The sequence below is a fragment of the Carettochelys insculpta genome, chromosome 2 (genome assembly GCF_033958435.1).
Source record: "Carettochelys insculpta isolate YL-2023 chromosome 2, ASM3395843v1, whole genome shotgun sequence".
Lineage (NCBI taxonomy): Eukaryota > Metazoa > Chordata > Testudines > Carettochelyidae > Carettochelys > Carettochelys insculpta.
The window spans coordinates 33324129-33345241 of record NC_134138.1 but is presented as its reverse complement, the minus strand read 5'-3'; the positions used below and the strand labels follow the sequence as shown (position 1 = coordinate 33345241).

At 39.9% G+C, this 21113-nt stretch overlaps 1 protein-coding gene across 3 annotated transcripts in view; it reads right to left on the bottom strand.

Annotated features, from left to right (window-relative positions):
• The window catches only part of CSMD3 (CUB and Sushi multiple domains 3), a 1166921-nt gene that overhangs the window by 675633 nt on the left and 470175 nt on the right, over positions 1-21113 (bottom strand). For all 3 annotated transcript variants that reach the window (XM_074985642.1, XM_074985643.1, XM_074985644.1), the window contains 2 exons: positions 18617-18704; positions 8734-8858 (listed from right to left, as the gene is read on the bottom strand). In XM_074985642.1, the coding sequence (XP_074841743.1) occupies positions 8734-8858; positions 18617-18704 (213 nt within the window). The remainder of the gene's footprint in view (positions 1-8733; positions 8859-18616; positions 18705-21113) is intronic.

Here is a 21113-nt window from a genome sequence, read left to right as displayed (position 1 = left end):
GTTTACAGGAAGAGGCCCTTGGTTACTTAACATGTCTGGAATGGCAGCTCACTGTGCAGTAGCAGAAAATGGTACAGAATCACATGGCACATGAGAGAAATTATAACCTACTAGGAATTCGTCACCAAATAAATTCAAGTTATCTAATAGAATTTTTTTCAAATGATAAACCGCTCAATACCAGAAATTAATTCTGAGGAAATTTAAAAAAAAATATTAAAACTGCCAATCTATTTGCTAAATTTGGTGACAAAGTGTAAACTAATATATTACATGAATTACAGGAAGTGCTCCTGGGATGATCTGCTCTGGGAGCAGATGGCCTGCTCACAGACTGTTATGAAGGGCTTGGAAGAGGAACAGGCAGAGTGCTGAATGGACCAGGAGAACTGCCAGGCCACCTGGGACCACCTGATGCACCAGCAGGAAACCATGTCCATGGCAGTAGAACACCTGGGCTCTTTCATGGAGGTGGCCACTGGCCACATCCCTGTCCAACCCCCAGCCTTCTGCTCACAGTCTCCACAGGGGCTGCTGGGACCCAGAAGACAGGGTGGTGGGACCCTTCCCAGGCAGCCACAGCTTCCTCACCACCGAGAGGCAGGCGATGCTCACAGCCCCATCTCTGACCCACCTCCCTGCTCCCACAGTCCAGGTTCCTGTCCCCCCTCCCCCTTCTCTGACTCCCTCAGGGAACTGATGGGCAGGTCCACCAGGAGACTAAACATGAGAATGAAAGAAATACAGGCCACAGGAACAAATCATCCCAGTGTACAGAAAGTATAGCAAATACATCTGTTTAGCTTACCAGAGAAATATTCAGTGAACGAAAAATGAAGAAGGAAGCTTACAGGAAGTGGAAACTTGGACAGATAGCTACGGAGGAGTATAAAAATTTTGCTCAAGCATGCAGGAACCTAATTGGAAATGCTAAAGAGCAACTGGAGTTTCAGCTAGCAAAGGACCTGAAGGATAACAAAAAGGGTGTTTACAGGTATGTGAGCAAAAAGAATATCAGGGAAAGTTTGGGAAACTTAGTGAATGAGGAGGGAATCATAGTGACAGATGATTGGAAAAAGCTGAAATATGCTAAGCTTTTTTTTGCCTCTGTCTTCACAGAAACCTCAGCTCCCAGACTACTGCACTGGGCAGAACAGTATTGGATCATGAATTGAATCATTTATTCGCCCTCAGTAGCGAAAAAAGAGGTTAAGGACTATTTAGAAAAGCTGGACATGCACAAGTCATTGGGGCTGGATCTAATGCATCCCTGTGTGCTGAGAGAGTTGGCTGATGTGACTGCAGAGCCATTGGCCATTTTTTTTTTGAAAACTCATGGTGACTGAGGGAAGTCCCAGACAGATAGGAAAAGACAAAGGTAGTGTCCCTCTTTAAAAAAATGGAAGAAGGAAAATCCAGGGACCTACGGTCCAGTTAGCCTCATCTGAGTGCCTGGCAACAAAACATGGAGCATGGCTTGAAGGAGTCCATTTTGAAACATGTGGAAGAGAGGAAGGTGATCAGGAGCACTCAACATGAATTCACCAAATGCAAGTCATGATGACCATCTTAATCACTTGTGATGAGATATGCCACTGTGTGGATATGGGAAAAGTGGTGGGCATGATATACCTTAACTTCAGCAAAGCTTTTGACATGGTTTCCCACAATATTCTTTCCATCAAATTAAAGAATTATGGCTAGGATGAATAGTCTACAAGGGGCATGGAAAGCTGAGAGATTGTCAGGCTCAGTAGCGAGGTATCAATGCCTTGATGTCTAGTTAGCAACTGGTATCAAGCAAAGTTCCCCAGTTGTCAGTTCTGGGGCTGGTTTTGTTCAACATCTTCATGATGTGGATCATGGGATGCAGTGCACCGTCAGCAACTTTGTGGGTAACACTATGCTGCCCAGAGAGATAGATATGCTTCAAGGTAGTGATAGACTCCTGAATGACTAACAAAATTGAACGATTGAGCTGAAAGAATTCTGAGAAGGATCAACAAAATGAAATGCAAATTCCTGCATTTTGGACATAAGAATCCCTTGCACTGGTGGAGGCTGGAGACCAACTGGCCAAGAAGCAGCTGTGCAGAAAAAGACCTGGGGATTACAGTAGACGAGAAGCCGGGTATGGGTGAATAGTGTGCCCTTCAGGCCAAGAAAGCTGATAACATAGTGGGCTGCATTGGTAAAAATGTTGCCAGCAGACCTAGGGAAGTGATTATTCTCAGTTATTTAGCAATGGTGAGGCCACATGTAGAGTATTGTGTCCACTACATAAAGGATTTATACAAATTGGAGAGAGTCCAGCAGAAATCAATGAAAATTATTAGGGGGCTGGGATGCATGACATAATAGGGGAGGCTGAGGGAACTCATCTTATTTAGTCTGCAGAAGAAGAGAATGGGGGAGGGGAGTTGATAGCAGCTTTCAACTACCTGAAGGAGTGTTCCAGTGAGAATGGAATTAAGCTGTTCTTGGTGATGTCAGAGGACAAAACAAGGACTAATGGCCTCAAGGTGCAGTGGATCTATGTTGGCTATTAAGAAAAACCTATTTCAGCAGGAAGGTGGTGAAAGACTAGAATAAGTTACTAAGGGAAGTGGTGGAATCTCCATTTTCAGATGTTTTAAGCACAGGCTTGACAAAGCCATGGCTGGAATGATTTAGTGGGGTTGGTCATGTTTTCAGCAGTGGGGTGGACTACATGACATACTCAGGTCTCTTTCAGCTCTAATCTTCTATGATTTTATGATTCTAGTATGGTCACCACTTTCTAAAACTATGATGTTAGTGTTTTCCCAACTTCTGGCTACAGCAAGAGGTTGAATTTGTCCAAGATGATAAACGCTCAACACAGATAAAGGAAAGAAAATACATTGGGGAATGATCTTGAGTATGTAACATTATGGTTTCTTCTCTGTTCTTAAAACCATTTGTTGAAATCATGAGTGAAAGGAGTTTCACAATTTGGAGATATTTATTCATCTCTAACTACTCTTGGGTATCCCACGGTATGGTTTGTCAAATTCTCTCATTTCCTCATGTCATGCTGGATGTTTGCAAGCATTTCTTTCAGATCTAAACCACCACTACGACTGATATTTTTGTGACTTCCAGTGTGCTTTGCATGGGGCTGCTGATGACAATTCCAGATAAAAAGTTATGACATATCTCATATAATATAAGAACAGTATATCTTTAAAATAGTGCAACTTCTTTAAAAATACAGTACAAGAACATCATATAAATTTAAAAAAATAGTTATGGAGCAATGTCAAAAATGATCCATTCCCCCAATTTTGGAGAGTATGAAATTCACATCCAGTGCTCTGATTTGTTCTGCACTCTAATTCTTCCTGACTTCTGTAAAATTTACTCCACAGCACTAACAGGGTGAATATCCCATAATGTTACAATCCTGTACTGAGGTGTGGAGAGCAAGTAAAGAAGACCACTTCTTTCCACATACTTCTCTTCCAGCTTCATCCTTTGGCAGCTTTCTTTTCCTCACCAAAAGTGTCCTTCTACACCCCCGTCCCGAGTTGTGAGCATTCAAAGTACCCACATAAATGCAGGAGGGACAGTGCCTTCCGGTCCCCTACACTACTGCCAATTAGCCTCTCAGATATACTGGAAAGAGATGATGAGATGCACTGGAGAAGTAGGCCATGCAAAAGAGAGACAAGGCAGAGCCAACCGAGATAAGACTTCCAGCATAACTCTACCTCTTTCTTTGTGTCTGGCACAAACCAGCAGGTTCAGAAATTAGTCAGCCCTACTATGAAATATTAGTCTGAAAATTGGCCCTTTTCCTAAGGGTAAAAGGAAATTCATAATCTACAACAATATGTGTTTGCCTAGTTTTTATGTGTGGTGTTTCAGTTATATTTTCCTCTTTACACTCATTCTTTTCTGCTTCAGACTCATTCTTTTACATAAGCAAATATGACCCTGTTCCAGTTTCAGCTGGTATTTTGGTAACTTTTAAAGTGAGCTAAAACTTCCATTTTTATGAGGCATATTTATACTTCGCCTTTCATGTGCCCTGTGAGAACAAGTCAAGGGGATTTATGTTATTGAATCAAATGAATTGGAAATTTTCAGTTTAATATTTTCCAGGGCAATCTCAGAACATTATTGTAACTAATTGTTAATATTCAAATTGCATTTTTCAAAAGTATACTTTGAATTGGTTTTGCAAATGTATAATAATTTGCATAAATGAACAAAAAGAGCTGTAGGGGATGACATCCAGTGAGGACATCAAATATGATACTGCAATAAATCTCATTAAAGTGACATTTTTAATGAGAGCAACAGGTACCTATTAAAAATACAGCTGCACCCTCAGCACCTTCAGAACTGTTCACTGACACATGAAAGAATCCATTTATTTTATAAGCCAGCACTCATGCACAATTACGTACTTTGTCCAGATCATTGCTTGTGTAACACAAATGTTAATTAACTGAAGAGGCATACATGTATTTTTGCAGTTGCTTCCACCATGCCCTTATTATTAGGGCTATTATTAGGGCTAAGAGAATCATAATTAATTCATGCAATTTATTAAAAATATTAACCATGATTAATTGTGTTTTAAGTGCACTACTAAACAGTATAATACCAATTAAAATGTATTAAATATTTTGGATATCTTCTACATTTTGAGTTAGAACACTGTGAACAAAGAGTAGTGTAATCACTTAATTTGAACTGTTACAAAGATAAACAAAATACATAGTGCTTTTCTTTTTTTCTCATAAAATGCAGATTATTACATAACTGCACTAAAAGCATAATAATATACAATGTCACTTCTTACAAATTCTGTTTCTTCACCCAATTGTTTAAACAAACAAGTTTGCTTACATTAGCAGCAAATAACGCTGCTCACTGTTATCTATTAAATGAAAGTGAGAACTGGAGTCCCTATGGAACTTTCATAGCAGGCACTGCACGGTATTAAGGGGCCAGATATGCTAAACATTCGTATGCCCTTTGTGCTTCAGCCAGCATTCCAGAGGGCATGCTTCCAGGCTGATGATGCTCATTAAAATTAATGCAAGAATAAAATATGTGGCTGACCTCCTTGGGGGAACTTTATATGTCTTCTGCTCTGTTTTACCTGAATTCTGCCATACATTTCACGTTATAGCAATACTGGATAATGACCCAGCATATGTTGTTCATTTTAAGAATACTTTCACTGAAGATCCAAAAAAACACAAGGGCTGTGTCTACATTAGAGTGATCTGTTGACAGAAGTTATTGTTGGAAGACGTCTTCTGACAAAACTATCGAGAGACTGTGGCCAGACCTCAAAGCAGATCAAAAGAGCCATCCGTTCTGTCAGCAGAGAGCGTCCAGAGTGCCCGGCTGCTCTCTCAACAAAACAGGCAGCCAGCAGCACAGCAGACAGTGCTGTCCGATGTCCCAGAAGCTCTGTCTGTCAACAGAAGGCCCCCCAGAATGTCCAGACTGTCTTCCTGTCAACAGATCTCTGGTGAGAGAGGCATTCTGCCTCATGGGGGAGCTGCAGAATGCTGTCGACAAAGATGCCATGTTCTGTCAATTTAGTGTCAATAGAATTCTTTGGTAATTTGGACACCCTGTGAATTATGTTGTCAAAACTCTCTAACGTAGACATTGCCAAGGAAGGTACCTATGTAAGACGTTTAAAAATAGCTGCAGCACTTGACCCAAAGTTTAAGAATCGGAAGTGCCTTCTAAATTGGAGGGACACAATATGGAACAAGTTTTCAGAAATCTTAAAAGAACAACACTCCAATGCAGTAACTGCAGAACCCTAACCACCAAAAAAGGAAAATCAACATTCTGCACAGTTAATTGATAAAAATGAACATGCATTGGTTGGCGCTGCTTTGAATCAGTGTGCAGAACCTGTTAGCAGCATGAGCGTATGTCCTCTGGAATGATTGTTGAAGTGTAAAGGGTAACACCAATCTTTAGCACGTTGGAATATAAATACCTTGCAACAACAGTGTCATATGAGCACCTGTTCTCACTTTCAGATGACAGCGTAAACAAGAAGCAGGCAGCATTGTTTTCTGTGTTTGTAAACAAACTTGTGTGTCTGACTAGACAAGAAGTAAGATTGAGTGGACTGGCTCTAAAGTTGACATTGTTTTATATTTGAATGCAGTTTTTTTTGTCTATAATTCAATATTTGAAAGTTTGATTTCATGACAAAAAGATTGTACTACAATACTTGTATTGAGGAATTTGAAAAGTACTATATAGTGCAAATATTTGTGATCAACAATAAATATAGAATGAGCACTGTACACTTTGTCTTCTATGTTGTAACTGGAAAAAAACTGAAAAGGTAGAACACATCCAAATATTTAAATAAATCATATTCTGTTATCATTTAGCATTGAGATTAATCATACAGTTCATCATGATTAATTTTGTTAGTAGTATGGTTAGTCACAATTAATTGTTTTGATTATATAACCACACTACTCTACTTATTAGCAAAATGGTTTTAATGCTAACAATGACCATCTCAAAAATATTTGTTTTACACTTAACATATACAGTTTCAAATAGCCAATTATTAGTAAAGTGTAGAATAAATCAGTTTATACTCTGAAGATTTTATTAAACTGAAGAATTTAACAAAAATGGCTAATCAAACCACGGAATAAACTAAATTTGAGTAAAAAGTACTTTTAAAGAAACCAATGAACACCACAAAGCATGAGCTGTATAATAAACTACTGTACGTATACCATCTGTCTATTTATTTTTTCACCATATGTCACTATATTAACTGCTAATAATTGTCTTAATATGCATCATCTGTTCTGTAGAAAGCATGCACTACTTTTACCAAGTAACCAAGCACAAGGATATGAATAACACTCTCTTCGGTTATCAGGTACATATTTTGCCCTTGAATTAATTGGCCTTGTGAGATATTTAGTGAACAAGGCACCTATATATAAGCATAAAGACGCATAGAGGCACCTCTACCTTTCCCTCTGGATACTAAGTAGTTCTACCTTTTTTCTTTTTGTCTTTATTCTTTCTTTTCTTTTTTAATTGATAGTTATGCTCCCTTTTTATTTGACATAATTATTCAAATGGCTATGATTGCACAAGGCATTCTTCATTGTAGGTATATTTGCAGAAATTCTTAAGGATAAGATGCAGATATTGTTGTGCTTTATATTAATTTATTCATAAACATAGTGGTACACATACACTGCTACAGAAAATCAAGGAAATGTGTTTGCTGTTAGTTAACAGGTTGTTGAAAGACATCTGACAATGTCAACTAAATGATAATGCCTGAATGGCATGCATGCTTCCTAGTGTTATACATATAGATTAGATATGATAATGTTTTACTACAAGTAACTAGAATATTTTACGTAAAAAAAGTAGACAACTATAATGTCCAATCCACATTCTCTTAGATGATCTGTAGTGATGTGTTCACATACTGAGCAGCCTTCCATGTCTAAGTGTGGAAATACAGGAACTTATAAGCCCCATCTTTTTGTGCACCTTACACTTTTCAGAAAGCCTCTGTTATAACTCACAATAGTGCTTTCTAGGGCTGCAGTAATATAAATTAAGATTCAGACAAACCTGAGAGTCCTTGATCACAAAATAAGTCAAACAATCTTAATTTACGCCTCAATATAAAGTCCAAAAATCATAGCTAAACGGGCCATATTTAGCTCCACTTCTTCATCTACACTAAGAGCTGTGTATCAGACTGATCTACCTGAAGCTGTCAGTCCCCAGGCTCTTTCTGGCTGGAGTGCAGCTCCTTGCCCTTGATTGCTTACTTGCTTGCTCTCTCTCTGACCCTAGGCTTTCCAGCCCATGGATACCTCATTCAAATTTCTTTCAGTTTGTTCAAGGTTATTCTTAATTTTGTCATGTTATGAAATATTATTTAACAAGGAGATCATTCAGTGCTTTTTGCATTGGCTTGCTAAGTCCAAGCCAGTGAGTTCAGTCCTTGAGGGGGCCATACAGGCATTTGGGGCAAATAGATTTAAAAAAAATCTGTCAGTGATGGCAATAATTCCTGCTGTGAGGGCAAGAGACTGGACTCCATGACTTCTGAAAACCCTTCCAGTTCTATGAGATAGGTGTAGGTAACAAGTTCCATGCACAGTATGGCAAACAGACTGACACAATGAACATTTATGTTCCATTTACCTAGAATGATGAACTTTGCTACATTCTTTCATCGTGAATTGCTGAGCACAGAACACTTTGAAATCCCAACATTTAACTTTTCTATTAGCATTAACCCAGAGGTCTATCTTCCTGATGCCTTTCAACCATTCAAGTAATACAATCTTGAAATATAGACTACAATATATCCAGAAATTTGAAACACAAAATGTGTATCATAGGTTACTGAATAGGCATCCATTTACTTATTTACTAAAGTTAATTTCTTCCAATAAACTTTCATTTATGGTAGGAAGCCTCCAATGGAAACCAATTACATCTGAAGAGTTTTACCAAATAAATGGAGAAAGAAAAGTCACAACATATGTATTTAAACAAAAAGGGACTACTCATTACAGAAATGCAGAAAAGTGGAGAGAATACACTGATACATTCGTTAAAAAATACATTATTTCATGGTGACATCATTTCAAATTTTAAACAATGAAACAGTATAACCATAAAAACCAACAAACCGTAATAAGTGTAAGAATTTTTCTTTACCTTTACATACAGGTCTATGATCACTCCATGCAGCAAACACTTCAGCAATCCTCTGACAGGTAATGCTTTTTGACCCCTGTAGCACATAGTCTTCATCACAGGAGAATTGTACTGTTGCTCCCAAGCTAAAATCAGAGTGAGGAAAAAAAGAATATTGTGAGGCGTGTTTTAGTAGTAATGATTACTCTTCTTTCTTAACCAATATTACATCAGGTATCAAAGGTTCAAGGAACAGTATGGCAGGAATTCCAGAACAGACACAAAAATCACTTAAGCTACATCTAGATGCCCCCTCCCTTTCAGAAGGGGCATGCAAGTAAGTGAGATCAGAAATGCAAATGAGGCACTGATTTAAATGTCTCACACCTCCATTGCATATTGTGGCTTGCAGAGTTACACAGATGTAAAATTAGAATGGACCCTTGATTTCCTAGCAAGATGTCAAAGCAGTCAGCATTTATTCAAAGCATAGGCACTTCTGCTTAGGAAGTATCTGGGGAAATTATGGCTTTCCAAATGGAATAAGTGTACAAAATTGGTGATCTACATTGTGGAATTAGGGTCATCAAAGAAATGGGCAAGCTCTCCAAAGAGATATTAACACCTGCTGGAATTCTTTCATGATTTTAAGAATTGCAATGTTGCTAGTATTCCTGGGTTATTTCTTGGAAATTGGACTCTGTCACCTTCCATTTTTATGTCAAAAATAGTTTTGATTAAGAACTGGTAAAACAGAAAAAAGACAGTTACTTATATTGTAATTATTGTTCTTTCAGATGTAAGCACTGACATGTCCATTCAGATTACCCTGTGTATCCAAGCCAGAGAACTTTGCCTGGCAGTACCCACAGTAGTGGCAAAGTGCCCTGTGGCTCTAGCCCCTGACCTGACTATTTATGAGGCATATCACCTCGTACTCCAGGCAAGTTCCTTTGTATCAAACATCAAGTATAGAGACACCAATGCACAGGAGAAAAAAAATCGGGCATAACAGGACGGCAACAGAAGGGGGTTTTGCCGGCAGAAGCTCATCTACGTGGCCTGTTTACTGCCAGTAGCACCCTCTGTCAGCAGTGAGCTCTCACACGGCTATACTTATAAGCCACGTGAATATGCTAATGAGCAGCTATTTGCAATTGTGAGACTGCTCATTAGCATGCAGCTGCCGGCAGGACCTCTTCATGTAGACCCAGCCAAGGTGTCTTGCCCACTATCACTTCCACTGTATGTGCTACTGTGGAACCTGTGTCACTCCCCAGACCATGGCATCCTCTTCTGGGCATGGCCCTCCTGCTGTGACCTGCTCCATTATCCCCTCAGTTGTGTGGAGCCGCACTGTCTTGACACTTCAAAGGGGTCCAGAGCTCCAGCTGCCACCACTGCCAAAGTACTAGTGGTGGCAGCTAGAGCTCCAGGCTCCTTTGAAACACCAGCCCTGGGGCAACTTCCCTCTTTACCTCCCACCATCAGCTAGCCTGATAGGGAAGCACAAGACAGGGAAAGGAGCTAGAAGGTAATACAGAAATTAGTGATGAGTTTTGAATAGGATTTCCTCTTCAACTCTTACCTGTTTTAAACACTGTCTAAGCTCCAGGAAGACAATGAAGATGCATGTTTTCTAATCTGTACCCGATCCACTGAACCATGATATTTTCTTCTTGTTTGACCAACACACTTTTCAATTCTTCAAACAATGGGGCTTTTACTATTGCCTTTGGGAGACTGGTCTACATTCTAAAAGAGCTCAGATAGGAAGTATACTGATCTTTGTATCTAAATTACTTGCTCTAAATTTTATCCCACTGCTCCTAGTTATAACCTCCTTTCCATCACACACCTGTTCCCTCCCAGTTAAACAGTAAATTACTTTCAAAAATAGCGTTCAAATCACTAGAGACACAAACTTCAATACCAGATGGCAGTAGATATACGTGCACATGATAATGCCAATATTACAACTATTTTAAGAAGAACAATATGATCACAGTAAAATATGACACTTGGCAGATCATCCACAAATGCTTAGCCCTGGAGACCATAGGTTCTCTAAACTTTGCTAATTAGTTACAATTCTAACTGGTACTTTTGGGATTAAATTCTGTTCATTTTGTATAATGAACTTGTGCTAACGTATTGCCTCCAGAAAGCATATGCATATGTACTGCAGGCTACTATATCAAATGAAAAACAGAGAAACACATGGGATGTATTAGAAAAAAAATCAACCATTTTTTAGCATTAAAATTACTTCACCTGAATCTCCCAAAGTTACATTGGCAAGGTTCTATATACCTATTGAGAACATTAAAAAAGGCACTCTTCTCACAGGAGAAATTTTCTTTTTTTTCTCAATATTCCTAAGTTTTAGCCTCAAACTAAACTTTCCAAACTACAAACAGATTACTGAGTGCTTGGGGCAGAGGTGCTGGTCCTGTGCACACTCGGTTGGCATGGCACTCATTTTCCCTAATATAGTCCTTGGCATGCTTTCACCTGCCTTCCCTCCAGGTACCACCCAGCTGTAGCAGCTTGCCTTAATACTCAAGCTTCTAACAAAAAACTTAGGCCAACATTCTAGGTTAGGCCTGTGCTCCCACAGGTAAGATCCTAGCACACTACAGCTTCCAGTCCTATCAAGACACCTTATGTCACATGTGCACTGCCAATCAAGGAGCTGATAGAGGAGGTATTGTAGCCAGACATGAACCCCCCCACTTGGCCTTTTCTTCCTCTCCCCCCACTGGGAGAGACAGAGAGAGAAATAAGCAAGGGAGACAGGCAGCCTTTGATGTCCTGGGAACTCAGGTGTGCTGTCTCGCCCAGCCTCTCTACTATACACAAAAACCAGACAGTGAATGGGCTAGCTAATGGCCGCCCTTCGGGCTGATCTTGGTAATTGACACGCCTTGATCACTTCCCCAGCCTTGATCACTTCCCCAGGAAGATTGGGGAACCGCCGCCCATCACCTCCAAAGGTACCCAATTGTCCACAATTCACAGGTGCGAATTGAGCCTTGCACCTTCCCTGGGAAACCTGGGGTTCAAAACATTCTTCCCAATTGGCCACTTAAGACCAGGAAGAAGCGTACGTGACAAAAGCAGTATAAAGGGGCTTGGCAGACCACGCCCCCCCTTTGAGTTTCAATCACCTACACCTGCTGGCCAGGTCTGGAATTAACTGCCAAGACTGGGGATGCCTGGTTCGTATCTACTTCTTCCTGAGGGATTGAGAGAATCTGGGTCACACTGGATCTAGGAGGCAGGGGTAAGAATTACACCTGTATTAAACTTCTTTCCTATAGGAATTGAGGGAAAGACTCTGGTTCCACCAGGTCTAAGAGGCAGGGTTGAAAATCACACCTGCAACATGCCTTTCTTGTCTACACATTAATTGTATTAGTGTAAGCTAGCTCGTTTGTCTAAAACTTTTCTTAAGTTAAATTGTGTTGTTTCCCCATTAAAAACCACAAGTACTAACTTGTACTTTAATCATTTGTCTTAGTTAAATTGTTTCTATCTTTGTATAAATAAAAAGTAACTGTTAAAGCCTCTCTAAGTGTAATTTTCCTCTGGCTGCTGTACCCGAACTAAACACAAACCAAAGAACCCAGCCTGCCCTGGCTGCTTAGCGTAGCTGCTGGTGTGGCATCACCCCCTTTTGCCCCACCATACCCTTAGCTGGCACCTGGGCATCGGCTCACAGGTATCTGAGCCTTTATCTATCATCTTTGGGAAATCATGGGAGACAGGAGAGATTCCAGAAGACTGGAAAAGGGCAAATATAGTGCCCATCTATAAAAAGGGGAATAAGAATAACCCAGGAAACTACAGGCTACACAGCTTCAGTGCCAGGAAAGATAATAGAGCAGGTAATTAAAGAAATCATCTGCAAGCACTTGGAAGGTGGTAAGGTGATAGGGAACAGCCAGCATAGATTTGTAAAGAACAAATCATGTCAAATTAATCTGATAGCTTTCTTTGATAGGGTAACGAGCCTTGTGGATAGGGGAGAACCGGTAGATGTTGTATACTTAGACTTTAGTAAAGCATTTGATACAATCTCGTATGATATTCTTATAAAAAAACTTGGCAAATACAATTTAGATGAGGCCACTAAAATGTGGGTGCATAACTGGCTGGATAACCGTACCCAGAGAGTAGTTCTTAATGGTTCACAATCCTGCTGGAAAAGTACAACAAGTGGGGTTCCACAGGGATCTGTGTTAGGACCAGTTCTGTTCAATATCTTCATCAATGATTTAGATATTTGCATAGAAAGTATGCTTTTTAAGTTTGCAGATGATACCAAGCTGGGAGGGGTTGCAACTGCTTTGGAGGATAGGGTCATACTTCAAAATGATCTGGAGAAATTGGAGAAATGGTCTGAGGTAAACAGGATGAAGTTTAATAAGGACAAATGCAAAGTGCTCCATTTGGGAAGGAACAATCAGTTTCACACATACAGAATGGGGAGAGACTGTCTAAGAATGACTACAGCAGACAGGGATCTACAGGTTATAGTGGACCACAAGTTACATATGAGTCAACAGTGTGATGCTGTTGCAAAAAAAGCAAACATGGGATGCATTAACAGGTGTGTTGTGAACAAGACACGAGAAGTCATTCCTCCGCTCTACTCTGCGCTGGTTAGGCCTCAGCCGGAGTATTGTGTCCAGTTCTGGGCACCGCAGCTCAAGAAACGTGGAAACATTAGAGAGGGTCCAGAAAAGAGCGACAAGAGTGATTAAAGGTCTAGAGAATGTGACCTATGAAGAAAGGCTGAAAGAATTGGGCTTGTTCAGTTTGGAAAAGAGAAAATTGAGGGGAGATATGATAGCAGTTTTCAGGTACCTAAAAGGGTGTCTTAAGGAGGAGGGAGAAAACTTGTTCTTCTTGGCCTCTGAGGATAGAACAAGAGGCAATGGACTTAAACTTAACCAAGGGACATTAAGGTTGGACATTGGGAAAAAGTTCCTAACTGTCAGGGTGGTCAAACAGTGGAATAAATTGCCAAGAGAGGTTGTAGAATCTCCATCGCTGGAGATATTTAAGAACAGGTTAGATAGATGTCTGTCAGGGATGGTTTAGACAGTACTTGGTCCTGCCATTGGGGCAGGGGGCTGGACTTGATAGCCTCTCGAGGTCCCTTCCATTCCTAGTGTTCTATGATTCTATGATTCTGTAGTCCTTCCCAGTTCATTCTTATATGAGCTACACCTCTTAATGTAACTGTACCACTGATAATTTTAACAAGTGAAGCAGATTGGGACTAAATGAGCCCCAAAGAGTTCATTTGTCCTTCCTGGTCAGGGTGGGGTTTGTAGACCCAATCATGGTGTCCCAATTTCTTATGCTTCTCTGAAGTACAACTCTGTAAACTAATTTTTTTTGTATTGTAAAAGATCAGATCACAGAAAAGGGAATTACTTTATTTTATTTTTAAAAAAATACATATCTTTTATTGTTTTAATATTCTGGTGAAGATGTCACCAAAAATAAACTGAATTTGAAGATATGACATCTGAGACACCAAGTTACTTTAAAAATTTCATTACTCTATTTTTATTTATTTATTTATTTTCAGAAATAAGGATACCATTTAAGGCCGTGTCTACACTATTCCTCTTTCGGAAGGGGCATGTAAATGCCATGGATTTGAAATTGTAATGAGGTGCTGATATGAATATTTCATGCCTCATTTGCATAATGACAGCCACCTGGAGTGTCAAAAGTGTTACTTTCAAATTGACAACTAGCTGTGTAGATAGTGTTCCTTCAAAAGAAAACCCTGATTTCAAAAGCACCCTTTTCCTCCAATTTTATTATATTAACTTAACGAAAGCAAACATGGGTGCTGAAGTTCATTTGAAAGGATGGAACAATGCTTGTGGAGCTAGATACTATTCAAACCCAGGTTCAGTTTTCTTTTCTGTCACAGACTTGCTGTCTGACTTTAGACAAGATGTTAATGGCCAGATTTTTAAGAGAGTTTCAAAATACATTTTAGTAATCAGTGGAAGTTAGGTACTTAACACCTCTGAAAATGCCACTGGGCACTTTCTGCTCAGAGAGACTCTATAGCCCGGTGGTCCGATGAACAAAAGAAGACATGTGTTTACCGTTTGCCCATTGGTTAGCTGATTTTGCGGTAATTCTGCTGAGGTGCAGACAGGAAGACATGGGTCTGCAGGTGGAAACATTCCATGAGATGTATAAATAAATGAAATAAAGTGACTAGCCTATTTTCATTTGTCACCTGGGATGGGAGAAGCAGAATTCATTAAGAGTGAGCTTGTTTTTTTTCAAATCCTTTCTAGTTCAAGAATCTCATATACAGTATCACTATTTACACCAGGACAGATCCCCATCCCACAAATTACTTTAAACTAGATTTGAGTGCTTCCCTGTGTCCCAAGTGTGCATATACAAGTTCTGTGGCTCAGACCTACCACTTCTTTGAAGAACAGATGCTGGCTTGGCATTGCACCAGTCTTTCATTAGCTGAATAGCTGTAATTCCAGGGAATAAGGGAAGTGAGTGTAGCCTGCCACTCTTCTCACCACTGTTGATGTAATAATCTGTATGATTCCAATCTGCCATTTCCTTTCTCTACTAATTATAGTTTCAAAAGGGGTAAGATGAATATTACTACAGACTCCCCATAGCAGACCTGGTGTACCCGAGGGGCCCAGACAAGCCAGCTCACCTGCTTCAGACATCTGGCTTTATTTTGTCTGCTAATTCACTGCATCTGCACTACTTTTTATGGAGCATTGTTATTAATGATGTATTAAGCAGCAAAAATGTGCTTGTGCTTACAGGAAATAGAGATGGTTCCTGCTCTGATGGGCTCAATATTTGAAAACAATGCAGAGAAGATAGAACACTGTGGGACTCAAAGAAATGGGGACTGGAAATGAGCTGGAGATATTTTAGTTTTTATGTTTTGACTGTTAGCTTACTTCTCCTGATGAACTACAGAGGCTTATGGAGAAATGTGTCAGCCCCTTGTCACAGAAATGGCCATTGGGGTCTCTCTCAGTAGATTTTTACAATGAAAATTAATGGTCAGGTTTTCAACAGCATGTGATAGAATTAGGCAGTTAATACCCACTGAATTTAAATAGGACTTTGACACTGAACTCATTTGGGCACTTTTGAAAATAATAGCAACCTAAGTCTTGATGGTTGTCGGGAGGTCTCAACTATCAGAAACAGCAAATATAATTAAAAAGGGGAGGGGAATGCCGCAAACTCCAGACCAGTCAGCCTCATGTCATTACCTGGAAAAATCAGAGACTAGGTCCTCAATGAATCCATTTTGAAACATATAGGCTACGTCTACACTAGCATTCTTCTTTCAAAAGAGGCATGCAAATGAGGGAAATTGAAAATGCAAATGAAGAACCTATTTACATATCTGGCACCTCATTTGCATATTCTTCTTTCAAAAGTCGAAAAGCAGTGTAGAAGCGGCTCTTTCAAAAGTAATCCACATCTTTGAAAGAACCCTTCCTCCTATTTTTTTTAGGAAGAAGCGTTCTTTCAAAGATAGGGTTTACTTTCAAAAGAGTTGCATCTACACTTCTTTTCTTCTTTTGAAAGGAGAATATGCAAATGAGGTGTCAGATATGTAAATCTGTGCCTCAATTGCATTTTTGATTTCCCTCATTTGCATGCCTCTTTTGAAAGAGGAATGCTAGTGTAGACATAGCCTTAGAGGAGAGGAAGATGATCAGCAGCAGTCAACACAGATTCACCAAGGGCCTGACCAACCTTATTGCCTTCTATGATGAAGTAACTGGCATTGTGGACATGGGTAAAGCAGTGGAAGTAGGATACCTTGACTTTTTGGCAAGTTAAAGAATTAGGGCCTGGCTGAATGGACTGTACAGTGTATAGATAGCTAAATGGCTAGATTGTCAGGCTCAACCAGTAATCATCAATGGCTTGATATCCATTGGGCAACCCGTATGGAGCAAGATTGCCTTGGGGTCAGTCTTGGGGTCAGTTTTGTTCAACATCTTCATTAACGATCACCAAGAACAAGTGCAGAGACCTACACTTAGGATGGAAGAATCCCAGGCACTGCTAAGGACTGAGCACCGACTGGCTAAGCAGCAGCTGTGCAGAAAATAACCTGAGGATTATAGTGGATGAGAAGATGGATACAAGTCAACAGTGTGCCCTTGTTTTCAGGAAGATTAATGGCATATTGAGCAGCAGAAGTAGGAGCATTGCCAGGAGACTAAGGGAAGAGGTTATTCCCCACTATTTGGCACTGGTGAGGCTACATCTGGAGCATTACATCCAGTTTTGGGGTCCCCATTTCAGAAAGGATGGAGACATATCGGAGAGAGTCCCAGTGGAGGTATTGGAGAGAGTCCCAGTGGAGGGCAACAAAATGAGTAGGGGGGTCGAGGTGCTTAACATCTGAGCAGAGGTTGAGGGAACTTTGCTTATTTAGTCTCAGAAGAGAAGAATCGGGGGACTGATTTCATAGCGGCCTTCAACTATGTGAAGGAGATTCCAAACAGGAAGGAGCCAGGCTATTTTCAGTGATGGCAGATCACAGAACACAGAGCAATGGTCTCAAGTTGCAGTATGGGTGGTCTAGGTTGTGTATTAGGAAAAAACTATTTCACTTGGAGGATGGTTAAGCACTGGAATGGGTTGCCCACGGAGGTGGTAGAATCTCCATCTTTAGAGGCTTTTAAGAATCGTCTTGGCAAAACCCTGGCTGGCATGATTTAGTTGCAGATGGTTCTGCTTTAAGAAGGGGATGGACTTCATAACCCCCTGAGGTCTCTTTCAACCCTGATCTTCTATGATTCTCCTATAATTTTCTAGCACCATTTCCCTTTTATTTTTCCTCAAAGATTGCATCAGTTTTCATGGCTACCTCTGGTGCATGTTAATTACCAAAACTGAAAAGAGTATGCAGCTAAGCTCCAGAGCTGTAGGAGAAAGCTTGAACAGCCTAAAGGGACACAGAGGTTTTAAATAAAACAAGTAATTAAAGTTTGATATGTGTTCCAACTCTTCTCACTAGCCTTTCCTAAGATTCATACCTTGCTGTGTGATAGTTAAGGAGGGAAAATTGATTATATGCCAGCAAGAAAGGGAGACAGGAAAAAAAAAAGTTTCACAATCCCCCCAAAAATATTACATACAGTTTCAGTTTTACTGTCTTCATTATTGCCAGGACTGCAGTAGCTGCTAACAAGGGAATTTTCTGCTTACAAGTGCATATGTGGATATGTGCTACACAGCCTGTACAGGCGCAGCACTGCCAACTGTTCTGGAATGCAAGAGATGGGGCTAAGCTGCTCCTACACTGAGTCGGGAGAGCTATCACCACAACAGCTTGACTCTCTCCTCACCAGTGCATGCTTGCCTAATCCTGCCCCTGCCTGAGGATCTTTAAAATGGTACTTTGAATGAGCCTGAAGATCATCAGACAGTGGAAAAATGCTTTGGCTAGTCTGAAGAAATCTGCTTTCTGTCCTGTTTTCCGTACACATCCTCATCTTATCATCTCCCATCTATGCTGCATAAAAGTCTCTGTTCCTCCATATAACCTGTATATTTACAGGATTACAGCAGCTGAATATTTAAGTGAGAGAATTATTTTAAACAAACTTGTTCCATTAAATTCCTTGCAAATCTCCAGTTACTCATAATTCTCCTAAGTATAATAAAAATTCCTTTGTCCTTAGTACTAAAATACAAATAGAGTGGACTCTATTATGCCATCTAATTTTAAATAGAAACCCCCATAGTTTGGACAATAGCCTTGGTATACATTTAAAATATATTTTAACTGCTTTTTCAATAATTAACATTTTATAGAAGAGGTGCAATGGTAGGGTTACTATTTTACCTAAAATCTGAGCCTAGACGTTTTCCATTTTCTGGTTCTCCAGGATCTGGACATAAATTGGATGCCTGTTTAATACCTCCTTCATTTACTGTAAAATAAAAGAAAACGCATAGTTAGCAAAGACAGAAATATGATGATTTGGACTATCAGTAGTATGAAAAACATATATTATTTACAATGTTGCTATTTCAAAAACACCAAACGTACCAGATTTTGGGGTAGAACAAAATCTCCAACTTCAATATTTTTATTTTCTTTCAATAATACGTGTGGCTCTTACATCTTGTTTATAAATATAATAAATACATTTTATATGAATATAAAATTCTGGAAGTCTTATGATAACAAAAAAGTATCAAGGAACTTTATTTGCACATCAGCTTATTCAATTTAGAGGCATGGAGGCAGCTTCAAGATCTGAACCCTATTTGACTTTCACAAATTTTACAAAATGAAGGAAACCAAATCCTCAGAGCTGGACATTTTCAAATCATGGGAACTTGAAATTTCTGTGTAGGTCTGAACTTCTCTCCTAGAAGTCATCTCTTTTTAGTTTTTTTAAAAAAATAAGACATCTGGTGCCTTTTGCACACACAAACTTTTATTTTAGTGGAAGTTATGCACATATAAAGGGTCTATTATTGATTCACAAATTCGTGCATTTTTTCAACGTCACACTACCTAATTTTCTCATATTTTACACATTGGTACCACACAAGACACACAGTCCAAGACATGGCTTGGGAATAAAGACACAGGTTATAGCTACACGCAACATTATTTTGAAATAAGCTATTCTGGAAGCACTATTCCAGAATATCTTATTTAGAAATAACACTGCCACACACAAACGTGCATTTTGAAATAGCACTTAAATATAGAACTATAGAACACACATAGAACTTATTTTGAAATAGACCCATTGGATGCACTATGGTTTATTTTGAAATTAGCTCTATTCCTTGTCTAATTTTGAAAGAGACACTTTTCTTCATACAATGAGGTTTGCAAATTTTGAAATAAGCCAACCACTATTTCAAAATCATTTAGAAAGAGCGGTCGCATTGTGTAGACATAAGGATAGTTATTTCGAAATAACAGCTGTTATTTTGAAATAACTTTGCTTTGTGGGCTCACCCTTAGGCTATAGTTATATAACAGTGATCTGCTGACAGAAGTTACTGTCAGAAGAGATTTCTCAACAAAACTTCTGTTAACAAAGTGCGGCCACACACTAAAGCCAACTGCAAGAGCACTCTGTTCTGTCTACAGAGTGGCTGGACTGCCTGACTGCTCTCTCAATAAAACAGGCACCCAGAAGCACAGCAAACAGAGTTCCACATTGTCCTGGATGCCCTGTCTGTCAAGAGATGGGCCTCTCCCAGACCAGCCACACAGATTTTTGTCAACAGAATCTGTCTACAGCATTGCTTTGCCTCATGGCTGAGAGGCAGAACACTGCCAGCAAAAGAGATGAGTTTTGTCTACAAACTGTCAACAAAACACATTTTGCATGTGGATATTCCATTAGTTTTGTTAACAAAACCAGGGTTTTGTTGGCAAAACTTGCTAGCACAACAGTAGCTTCAGTGTCCAATCCACAAGTGATGTAATGTTACCATGGAGCATAGGTAGAGGAACTCTCAGGTGACAAGACTTTCTACCTAGGAGGAATTCTAAGAGGAGATTATAATGTGAGTAAGGGGGCAAAAGTGGCCTTCTGTTAAGATTTTGTGTGATTAAGATGTTATTAAAATTGTGGACAGAAGCTTCTATTGACACTGGCCACAGACACTAGTTCTCAGGAAATAACTGACATCACTGTTTCAGAAAGGTAGCCAAGTTTTGCACTTCAGCAAGAACAAGTGAGTTGTACTTCCTGACAGCTTATTCCCTAATAACTTTGTTAGTCTTAAAGATGCCACCAGACTACTTGTTGTTTTGACATGGCTGTGACATTCTATACCTTGAGGAGCACCCTACATCCTCCATATTCCCCATCCGTACAGAACTGTGGTATTGCATATAAACCATGACTTGTGACTTACTGGGGGGGAATGTTATGATCTGTGGAAATTAATTTGTATCTAAATATGAATATCATTATGCTTATCACGTTGCAAGACTTGTGTTGTAGGGTTTTCACTAAAATGTGTTGTGGGTCTGGCAAATGCCCAGATACTAGCTCTACAGGGACAATGGCAGGGGTGGTAATCAATACCCAGGTGGATGCTGTTGAACACTCATCATCAGCCGTAGTCCAGAAAAGGAGCTACAAGTCAATAAGTCGCCTGCATGAAGCCACACCGGGGAATTGCTCAGCCTGGCCTGGAGTCTCAGCAAGGCCCACAGACATGCTTACCCGTGCGCTGCCCAAGCACATGGGTCTCAGGGTAGAAAACAGAAGACAGTGGCCACATCCTGGGCCTTTCTCCTCTACCCACCAATGGACCAGAACACTGAGAAGAACAAAGATCCTAACTGAAGAAACTGGCCC